Source organism: Tachypleus tridentatus, chromosome 13 (genome assembly GCF_004210375.1).
Source record: "Tachypleus tridentatus isolate NWPU-2018 chromosome 13, ASM421037v1, whole genome shotgun sequence".
Taxonomy (NCBI): Eukaryota; Metazoa; Arthropoda; class Merostomata; order Xiphosura; family Limulidae; genus Tachypleus; species Tachypleus tridentatus.
In genome coordinates this window covers 111,337,857-111,349,903 of record NC_134837.1, presented here as the reverse complement: position 1 = coordinate 111,349,903, position 12,047 = coordinate 111,337,857, and the positions used below count along the sequence as shown (strand labels likewise).

The 12,047-nt window shown below is 32.1% G+C and overlaps 1 protein-coding gene across 1 annotated transcript in view; it reads right to left on the bottom strand.

Annotated features, from left to right (window-relative positions):
• Positions 1 to 3,255: 3,255 nt before the first annotated feature.
• Positions 3,256 to 12,047, bottom strand: part of LOC143237637 (Na(+)/citrate cotransporter-like) — a 32,732-nt gene continuing 23,940 nt past the window's right edge. The window contains exons 12-13 of the mRNA XM_076477111.1: positions 11,520 to 11,657; positions 3,256 to 11,077 (exon numbers count right to left, since the gene is read on the bottom strand). Coding sequence (XP_076333226.1) covers positions 10,868 to 11,077; positions 11,520 to 11,657 — 348 coding nt within the window. The 3' untranslated portion in view covers positions 3,256 to 10,867. The remainder of the gene's footprint in view (positions 11,078 to 11,519; positions 11,658 to 12,047) is intronic.

Below are 12,047 nucleotides of genomic sequence, written 5' to 3'. Positions count from 1 at the left end.
GTCGCTGTTTGTTTTGTACCAGAATGGACCTTAAGGTATTGTAAGATTTCCACTGGATTTCTATGTTGAATTTCTTTGGCTATGCGTTTGAGTATTTTACTGAAATGTTGTAGATATGGTAGGTAAATGGTGGTAGTAGTGGTAGTTTTCCTATCTTTTCTTTCTGTCATGGTCTTCTTCTAGGAGTTTTTCATGAAGGTTGAAGTGTAACCATTCTGTTTAAAACTCTCTACAATCTTATCACGTTCTGCTTCGATGAATGTTTTATCGCAAATGTTTTCTGCTCTTTTGTTTAGGCATTGGATTATACAAACAGAGTTCACTTTTTATTGAATTTAATAAGAGTGATTACAAGTGTAAGCAATCTAAGATTGTAGGATACCACAATAGGATACTGGTCTGAGCAATAGCTCTGTATGAACAAAGCTTTTTTCGCATCTCATTGTGTGTGTAAGTAAAGTTTATTTAATTACGTTGTATCTGCGATCGTTTAACATTTCATTGCTGTTCCATTTCAATTCTGTTACTCTTCAAGCATTTCTTTTTCAAACCTTCCATATTTCAGATTTTCAATTTACTTGCTGGTTTAAGTTTTATCCACGAATATCACATAATGATTATACTGTTTTTTTTTGTGTCGTACGTCAACAACATAATAATTTATATTATCGCATTTTGAGCTTTTATTGGAATAAGTCGGATATGACGAGTGACACCTTCATGGTCATTAAGTGCTTCAAGTTCTACAGGGCTACGCCTATTGGAATATAGCCGGACTAGTGCAGAATCTTTTGTCAATCCACTCCTTGCAAAGTATACTTCGGAAAAATACGGATTACACGGTATCTTTCTCCTTCAGGGAGGAGTAATCATTCATGCAAACAAATTAGATTTTTAAACAGATAACCGTTCTAGCTAGAAGGAAACTTGAAAAGTTTTTACCAAGCTAACATCAATACCTTTTTAGAAGATTCTCATAACAAAGAAGCGTGGCTGTGCTAACAGGTCTTAAAACATCCATAAATACTTCAAAAATGCTAAAATAAATTGAAGAAAATTATGTTTTAAAATACAAATGGTGTTTAATAAGCTATGCCTCTTGGTTTTAGAACAAAACACTGAACTGTCGAAGGTAACAGACGAGATAGAAATGAAGCTTTAGAATATACATTGAAAGTTGACCTTCCCAGAAAAAAACTATATGGATACTCATATTCAGTAGTATATCGTTAAAACCAAAAGATGATGATGTGTGAATCCTGATGAAAATGAACGAAATCGTTTCTCATGAAACTGTACACAGATATATTCCAATAAAATACAATTTATTTTTTATACTTTCTGAAGTATTTAATGTTTTACGTTATTGCCTTACCCAAAAGAACTCTAGTGGACAGCATTTTCGTTTTATTCGTAGTTATTGTAGACTATGGCAGGGATTCAAAAGCTGAAGAGGTCGAAGATATTTTCTTGTTGTCGGGTTTCTTGGTTGTGAACTTCAGGATAGATTACAGATAGTCAGCTGATGAAGAGAAAATAGAGATTTTCTCTACTGGTTGCCAGAGTGTTGTCTGCTATCTTACATTTCTGAACGATTCTTAATACAATATCAATAGTTTCTAGCTCTATTGAAATAATTTAATGGACTTCTTTCATTCTTCAGCCTGTGACAGTAACATAGTCTTTAGGAGTGGAGAAACTACTTGTAAGTTCGATAAATGTTTTTTTCTCAATTTCTCCTACTCTTGTTAAAGTTTATTTCAATTTGTAGCTGATAAAAGTAATCAGTTAATATCATGTTCTTTGGTCAATAAAAATTTATTTTGGTAAATTTTATTTATTTGTATTTTAAAAACTTTATCAACAACTCAAATAATTATGTATACACATTGTTATCAAGTTTAAATGTCTTTTTGTGTGTTGCTATATTGTACGGTGTTAAACATCGCCTACAAGCTTTAAAGAAGTACAGGGTGTCCGGAAAGTCACTGTGCACTTATATATGTATATGATTATAGAATTGCACAGTGACTTTTCGAATACCCTGTATTATTTAGTTCAATATTGTTGTGAAATATTCTAAGATTCACCCTTGTAGTTCCGCGTATTTTTATTGAGGTGAGATCAAGAACATTACGTAGGTATTTGTGTTGTATTAAAGATGAGTGTATTTATTAAATTTGATAGTAACAGCTTCTTTATCGTACCCATACATATTTATATTATATTTAATATTAACTTTCTCCTAAAATTTTACGATAAAAATAACGTAGTTTATAAAATAACGTCTATTTCTAAATTATCTTGATAATTTTTTCAATTTATTGTATAAGCCCAGTTATACTTTGTGAATATTTGTTTCTTTTATACGGGTTTTTACAAATATATATATATATTATTTTAAAGAAAGACAAACTGTCGATAATTTGCGTTATTTCTACATTCACTACAGCTATTAGATATATGAGTTAGGCGTTTTCTCCGTATATTGCGGCTGTGCTATAAATGGAACTTCAATGACATGATGAAGTGTAGTAATGTGAAGATAGGTAAAATGACTGACTCATTGTTCGGTAACAATGCTTGTGTGGATGTAGAATGTCTCAACACTCATACATATCTTTATCAGTTCATTTTAGAAATTTAAAAATTAAATACCATTTACATATGAAAGTCGCAATGTATTGGTTGAATTAGAATTTAGGAGGTGCGTCAGATATTTTGATCCGACGGTGGGAAATTCCACGAGCTTACAATTTTAAAATCAGGGATTCGGTTATCCACAAGGAACACATCAGATAACCCAAAGCAGCTTTACTCTAAAAACAAAGAACTTAATAATTTGTCAAAATTTCAATCATAGACTCATTTAAATTAAGAAAGGAAAAACAACAACACTGTAGAATTGAAAATAATTTGATAAATAAAGATGATTCCTAAAACGACTCTCAGAGTTCATTCAACATGTTTTTTATTTAAAGTTGATCAACTGTGCACTCTGACTGTTGGCTTCATTTTCTCACAATTACATCTTTGGTCAAATATAGTTAAAACCGCATAGGCTATGGAAATATTAAAAAAATGATAAAAGGTTTAACAATCGCCATGTTTTATAAATTTTTATTTAAAGAAGAAGGACGTGTCAAGCTACGCTGTTCGTCACGTTGTTTACTTGGTTTTTGTAAACTGTATAATCTGACGAAGAACGCAAGCTCGACACGCCATCTGTTAAATGATAATATATAAAGTACTGACAATTGTTCAAACTTTTATTTAAGTTTCTTATAAAACAAAATCTAACATAATCATTCAAAGCAGCAGAAGAACATTTTTATATGTAATATCTGTCGTGTATTTGCACAAGCAATAATATATTTCGTTTTTGAAAAGATTACTTTAACTTTACTATAGAACCAAAAGTACTACATCGCCGTGACAGAAACTGTAATAATTACAATAGTTTGTGTTGACCAAATTATTATTTTCTGTACTACCAATACAAATTTAGTGATAATAACAACAAAGCAATCTATCAACATTATCACCTATCAGATTGTTGATACATAATTGACAATATATGAGTAACAATAGAACTCTCGATCAACAATATTTCTTACCAGAATACCAATACAGAATTAGTAAAAATAAAAAGAAATTCATCAATCAGCATATACCTTAGAAGCCGATTCCACATATTAACAAGTAATGACAACAACCGTGAGACACTCAGTGACAAATACTTTCTGCTATAAAAAGAAGTTAACTACAAATGTTATTTTCTGTTGTTGTTGTTTTTCTATTTTGTCTTTACTGTAATTTTAGAGCTTTTGGTTTTTGACTGTTTCGGTAGCTTTAGGTGTTTAAATCGTAAAAATATTTTCTGTCAGATTATTTAAACATCAAAATAATCTGCTGGAACTCGTATAACAATTTCAAATATAAAACGTGTCTCAAAGTAGATAGGCTTATACCTATTTATATAAATAGTTCTATCTGTGTGGATGTATCTTCAGGAAATGTAGTTTGACGTGTAATTCAGGTAGTAGTAAATAAACTGGTCGTATTTTTGTTGTGAGTTAAGTTGGGGGAAAAGTACAAGATATGAAGAAATTAGTAAAATTAGTTAAAGGTGCTGTTTCAGTGATTGTTTTAATTAATCAGTTTAAAAAGAAAAATATCTATATATGTGTATATTCATTAACATATATAATAACAGAAATATGCAAGATGTAGAAAAATTAAATGCCTAAGAAAGATTTGTGAAAAACTGAGCTTTAACATTCAAGGGACCAGGAAAGAATCATGAGGAATTCATTCTTCCCATCTGATTGGTTGTAGTTAAACATCAAAAGACATTATACACACATTGTATATAGTGTAGAAATTTAATTTTCAGCGTATCCATGATATACTGTAAGCCACGTAAATATCAAATCACATCTGAAACAGTTCTGAATTATGATATCATTCAAATCCTGCCATTCAGTTAGTCGTAAGTCTCAGCTCTTACATCATGACTTTCTTTTATTTTTGTGACAACTTTCTGTTTTAAAATAAGAAATGGGCGCCATTTGTATTACAAGTTACCATAAAGTTTCAGCGAATCCAGATCTAGCGTAGATCTGAAGGTTTTTATGACCGTTTGGAAATGTAGAAATCAACTGTAAACAAATTATAACACATATGAGTAGCGGATATCTGCAGACAAACATATGTCAGACTCATCATGCCTAGGAAAGTGAGGAACTCCTGTTTTCATTGTAGAGACAACGTTGGAGTCAGCAACTATTATCAACACTGTAGGAGGTGACGTAGACAATGACACAAATCTATTGGTCCAACTCTGCTACCACAAAGTCTGCAGTCACAAACAAAAATATCTTGTGCAGAACATGAAGGTGGTAAAGGAGGAGCTAGGTCTAGAGACTTATACAAACATCCTCTTTGTGCAGGTCATTATAGAGGTTGAAACTATCTTCAACCTCTATACAATCAAAATAGGAGTTTCTCAGCAGCAGCAATAATTTCCATGAATAGGAGAAAAACGGTTTACAAAATATCTGCCTCCAAAGATACCATTAAAGAGAAAGTTCTAGTCTGCCTGTACAATGGCAATCCTAGCGAAAGATTTAATGTTTTGCGATACAAGCTGGTTCGCAGAAAAGTTGCCATCAAGTGTTCATGTATTCGGTCAAAGAATCTGTCTCCTACATTACTTGCAGCACTCAAGCTATGTGTATGATACCAGATTCTATGGAAGAAGATGTGTGGGAGAAACATGCTACCAGAAGAATGGAAATCAATAGCTGTGATCACAGACTTTGAACCAACATCTGAGAATTCCCTACGTGTTATAAAGTGCAAATGTCACTGGTCTGGATGAATGAATTTTGCACATACTGATGTTGAAGACTTGTGAATTGTTGCTATGTGTCTCACAATTGTTGCTTGAATAGACAATAGGAGAAATTTGGGATCGTGAATATTTAATCACAAATATTGTGTTTTATATAAAACTTTCATAACTTTGATAAAAATTGTCTTGACTTATGGTAATTATCATTTTAACTAATGTTGAAGTGTCATGCATAGAGAAATGATGATGCGACGTGTTTACTCTCCATGTGATTTGCTAAACCAAAAGCATTAAAAATTGTCTTTGCTTACCACTCTGCGTTTACTAGATCCTAAGCTAGAGTTATTTATGTTATATTTGATAGCCATTTTGTTTTTGTCATTTTCAGAATTTACCTCAAACAAGATTCACTAAAACTTGAGTATATTTCTAAATGAAAAACAATTGTGATATATTCTGGTGCAATTTACCAATTCGAAATGTAGTTATTAATCAATTTGTCACATGTTGTGACCTCTAAAAATATTATTGTTCTACAGCGAAGTGTAATAATTCAGTTTAAGTTCATTTAGCGTGTGTGTGTATGTGTTTTATAGCAAAGCCGCATCGGGTTATCTCCTGTGTCCACCGAGAGGAATCAAACCCCTTATTTTAGCGTTGTAAATCCGTACACTTACCGCTGTACCAGCAGGAGACAAGTTCATTTAGATATAGACCGTTAAGTTTCAAGTTCATTTAGATATAGACCGTTAAGTTTCAAGTTCATTTAGATATAGACTGTTAACTTTCCCGAAATTTTGGCATAAGATCAACACTCTCCCTGATAATATGAAAAGGATTGTAGCTTATTAGTGTAAGGAAACCGGTTTATCCAACCGATCGTAATTAACGTTTCAAGGATGTTTTTCACAAAACGCTTTGAATGCTAATTCCTTACAAAGTAATTCCGAGTAAAATACAAATAATAAAAGAAAAAACAAAACAAAAGTACATAACTCTAAAATCTAAAGTTCTAGTTCTTTATCTATAGTTTATCAACACATAACATAGCCTAACTACGAAACATTTATATCGTTTTTATTTTATTAGAGAAGAAAAAATTGCTTAGTAATTACGTATGAATGGGTCAAATTACCTTCAACTCAACCGGATCTTACCATTTGGTGTATTGGTTAAATTTTTAATAATTACCACGTGTCGATCAGTGAACAACGTGTTCTTTCTACTACTTCATTAATACAGCTGTCATTAATTATACGTTTCGAACAACTGAAAATAAAACAGCTTCTTTAATACCAATGACCATGCTTTGCAACAGAAATGAAAAACAAAGACCTATACTTCTCCAGCAAATCTAAATAAATATTATTTAGCAGGAAAAACAAACTCGCATGTATTAAAAAGCTAAAACAAAATACTTATATAAAATTGAAACATATATTATAACGTCTTCTACAAACCAGGAACATAAATTTTTCGTTTTAAATTGATCTCAAACTGCAAAACAGAATATGATATAAATTACTAACAGACTTTTTGTTAAATATAAAGCCAAACAAGAGACTATCTTCATTGCCCACCATGGACACCAAAACATGTTTTTATTGTATTATAAGTTTTCAGTCTTAAAGCTGAGCCATTGAAAAGCAATTTGTAGTTTCATAAATTATTCACTATTTTCAAAAAATTCTATCTTTGATGAATTGTGACAAGAAGTGAAAGAGTGGAAGAATAAGAAGGAAAATCTACTACAAGTTATAATCTAACAAACAAGGATTACAGGTTTCTTCTGCAAATACTTTACTGCTGTGATAAAAAGTTAAAGACTGATACACATATACTACTACAAATTACAGAGATAACAAACAAAAATAGTTATATTTCTAAACATTATCAGAAATTTAAATTTAGATTTCTAGTAATGTTGGACATGCATTACAAATAAATAAATAAACATTTTATAAACGTCTTAGCCTGTTTCAACATATCACAACTTGTGAATACACTTCACAAGCAGGTATGAAAATGCCCATCACAAGTATCCAAGTCCGGTTTTTAGCGCTATAAGCCTTTCGCTTTAGGGCCTGGCATGGCCTACCGCGCGTTAAGGCGTGCGCTTCGTAATCTGAGGGTCGCGGGTTCGCGCCCGAGTAGCGCCAAACATGCTCGCCCTCCCAGCCGTGGGGGCGTTATAATTTGACGGTCAATCCCACTTTTCGTTGGTAAAAGAGTAACCCAAGAGTTGGCGGTGGGTGGTGATGACTAGCTGCCTTCCCTTTAGTCTTACACTGCTAAATAGGGACGGCTAGCACAGATAGCCCTCGAGTAGCTTTGTGCGAAATTCCAAAACAAACAAACAAAAGCCTTTCGCTTTATCGCTGAATGAAGTGGGGAGAATTGCAGAACGTGAGAAATAAAACTAATAGTAATTTAAAAAGGATGTTCATAAAAGTCAAATGTTTCACTCGAGTGTCACATTGACTCTCCATACAGTGGATGTTTCAGTTGGGAGATTATTAGACAATAACTGAATGCTACTGAATCCTAAATCGCCCACTCGTAATGGAATTTCTGAAGCTGGATGCAGACCTATGACCCGAAGCTAATAACTTTAGACATATTAATGTAAAAAGCACAATGTTGTTACGGGAAAGGGATTTTAACATCTCTTTTAAAATAACAACTCATAATACGATTTGATAAAGATAAGAGTGCATATAGGGAGGTAACATACGGATAAATCAATACCATTATTGAAGTAACCAAATTTTGGGCCTTTGTATAAATGCCAAGGTTTCATCAAACATTATTATTTAATATCTATTTATTCTGACTCTCTAGACTGAAGCATCCTTTTGAGACTCAATGGTACTGAAAAGCAGTATTCAAAATACACGTTGATTCCTTTAACCTTGACAACAGCACTGATAACGCTATTGTTGAGAAACACGTTATTGGTTGGTGTTTTTAGGTGACAAAATTTTTATTCAGTGTTTTTTTTCTTCAGGTTTAACATATATATTTAATTTCAATAGAAACAAAATGTGACGTTATAAAAGCATGATAAGCAAGATGGTAGAGATACAAGGTCTAAAAGTTACATTGTGTGGTTCAGCATATATAATGGGCTTCACAACACGTTTGTTACAGAAATGTCTCTTAACGTTTGTTGACAATCGCTTGACAGGGGCGTGGTCCTGTCCTTGTGTTGTGAAGTACTTCTGCCCATAACCTTTGTTTTCTAAGTTTAAAAAGTTTTAATAAAAACCTAGCGGGAATTTCCTGTTTCCTATTACACCTATATTAAATATCAAGAAGTAAAAAACGTATTCAAATATCACTAGACGCTCTTTGATTTCTCACACCAAAGCAAACAATACAACAAACATGCTGACACATGTTAAAACCTATGGTTGGGACAAAGCATTTCAAATGTGTTTATACCCTCCACTGCATTATAATATAAAACAGCATTTTTAGAAAAAACCTTCGTTCAATTAAACGAAGATAATTAATATTAACTATTGTTTAACCGAAATACTTTTAATAAATATTAATGAATAATATTTAGATATGCTAAATAATATCAGACCTGTCACAGAAATATAAACAGTTGTGTCAAAATTTCCACTATCACATAAACAACGTCACAAGAGCTAGCTCTACATTTCCATATCTGAGTTATCACAGAGGTGTAAACACAATTATACTATAGTTGTTACACTGTTACAAACAGTTATGCCAGTGTTTTTACATTCACATACATTAACAGTGTCTGCATTTTCGTATAAGAACTACCACAGAGGTATAAACAAGTGTATGAGAGTTGTTATTCTGTTATAAACAGTTGTGCCAAAACTGTCACGATCACATAAGCAGTTTCACAAAAGTTACTTCTGTATTTCTGTACCAGAGTCGTAACAGCGGCATAAATAGTTGTTTTGTAATTATTACATGTCAATACCAAAACTTGTTAAAATGATCAAATGAGAGAAATTGAGAAGTTTTGTTTCCTGAAGAAATAAAAGGTCATTTTTCATTTTTTATGGTGGTTAAAAGTCTACACACGTAGTGAATCAAGCAGCAGTTAGCACGGTAAGTTTATCTTTCTTTAGAAGTGATAAGAATCTACGTGCGTAGTGAATGAGCTAATAATTAATAATATGTGTTTATCTTTCTTTAAATTGATTAAGAATCTATGTGACATTAGTATTCTGGGTTAAAAATGAAAATCCACACTATAGACGATGGTGTACACGTCCGTAAATCACATATCAGGTTTCATTGTTCAGAGATTAAATATATTGTACACTTTGCAGTGGTGTGTCTATAAAACGTCTAATTCGAAATATAAATCCATGTTTTCGAACATTAAATGTATAAATCTTTCTAAACCATTCATTTTAATTGTGTTTACACAATACGTGTGCATTACATAAAGGCAGGTATTGGTTGGAGACGTTGCCATAATGTCTACAGGGAAATATTTAGTTTTGTTCACTTGTTATTTAATGCATAATTTTACTTTTAAGTTTAATTTCAGTTTTCGAGGTATTTACAAGTTCTTTATTTGTTATTATATGAATTATTAATATCAACTACAAATGGCTATTGTGTGCTCAGAGATGAAGTGTTGATGTTTTGATAATGCACGATCAGAGCTAAAATAGATATACTCTCGGATGAAAATGTGTTGATGCGACGAAACACTGCCACATAACAATTTACTCATAAATAATTTTCTTTTATGTTTTCAAAAACGCATTTATGATATTGTTTGCTTTATAAGCATGATTTTCTCTTTTTATGATTGTTCACATCAACAACAAAAAACTAATCCTAGAATATTACTGTTGAAGTTTAACGAAGTATCTTCTTAAGTTTTACTTTATACGGATAGTTAGGCACATAATGATTCTTCAAATTGCATGTTAAAATATTCGAATAGAGTCAACACTTCAACAATGAGACAATTTTTGACAAAAACAAAGTTTAAAAACTCTTAAAAGGAACAAGACTATTCATACCTACAAATTACTGAAAAGAAGTTAAGTGATTAGGTTGTGTATAAAATCTCGAGAAAACTCAGACGTATAACAATTGAATTCTAAGATGTTTTGAGTTGCAAATGCAATTAAACAGAACTTAATAGAATTATATATATCGCCCAAAATGTTATGTATGGACGTATTGGTTCGTGTATAAGTTTGTTTAAGACTCCAAGTCATGCTTAGCAGTTGCATGATTTCAGACTAGATCTACGTGAGGTATCAGAGTTCAAGGCACCAAAACATTATACCACGTATTGGTTATTGGTCTCTTAGCGCTTGATTGAACCTGAAATCTAATCCTAAAAGTGCTAACATAAATTTGAATTTCCATTCTGATGCTGTAAAAACATTTTACAGAAGAGATCCGGTTACAATACAGCTACGTCAGCTTACACAGAAACCTTATTAAAGTTCGTTCAACCGTAAACACAATATGCCATAGTTGCGGCTTTGGATGTCATTAAGGCTTACTGTGGTTACCAGGATTAACAAATGACGTTGAGTTGCCTGGCAAGATATCTAATATAGTTGGTACTACTGTGGTTACATCTGAAGTTAGTTCAGCCCAATTAGGAAAAGTGTGCAGGTTGAAGAGAGTAACTCCGAGCGTATTGATCATCATCAAGTCAACTCCACACATGATGATGTTGAGGAAGATGCCGGGCTTAACCTGAAGTGGCAAAAATGTTACAAGTTGAATGTAAGGTTAAAGTAACCAATATAAATGAAAAAAGATAACGTTTTAAATAAGTGAACGTGAATAACATATTGTCTGTATAGAATAATAACACATAGCTGATAAGAGACGTGAGATTAAATCTCAAAAGTGATTTTTCCTATAATGATAACAAAAACTAAAATGTACAAAATATCCCTCAGAAAATAAAGATTGAATCATAATTATGCAAATAAAAAATAGCAGTCAAATATATAAATATAATCTAAATATTTCACGAATTTAGAGGAACAATTCTGTAAGCTGCACATGAGATTCTTAATAAATACAAATATAAGTGTTTTCATCAGAAGACTACCGAACAAAGAAATAATTAACAACTCATGTAAAAAGTCTGATGCGAGTGCTACATAAAATGATTTGAAAAGTTACTTACCATATCTATTGTTTTCATACCAGCACTCTCGAACACGATAGCGTTTGGAGGATTTGCCACCGGCAACATGAAAGCGAAAGAACAAGCGATGGTGACGGGGATCATAAGAAAAAGCGGGTTTACTCGGATCTCAGAAGCCTAATATAAGAGAAAAGTTACATCAAGTTTGAAAAAATCAAATATCAAGAAATAAGAATCATCATGAGGACATTCATGAACAGAATCAATCTAGGAATGTTCATAACATGTTTGGTTCCATAACGAACCTATCATAACGGTGCTTCTATTCAGAGATTTTCAATTCACTATGTTTATTCGTTCCTTTTTTATGTCATATAATAATTATAATTATGCCAAACGTTTCATGACCTAGACAACTTTCAGATTCGTTGTCAGTTGGCGGATGTGATGCATTGAAACTGACCTAATATTTAAATAAAACGAGCACTATGAAGAGATTTTGAGAGTAAAATAGGAGAAAAAAATCACATAAAAACACATAATTTCAAGGAATGATATTTCATTTGC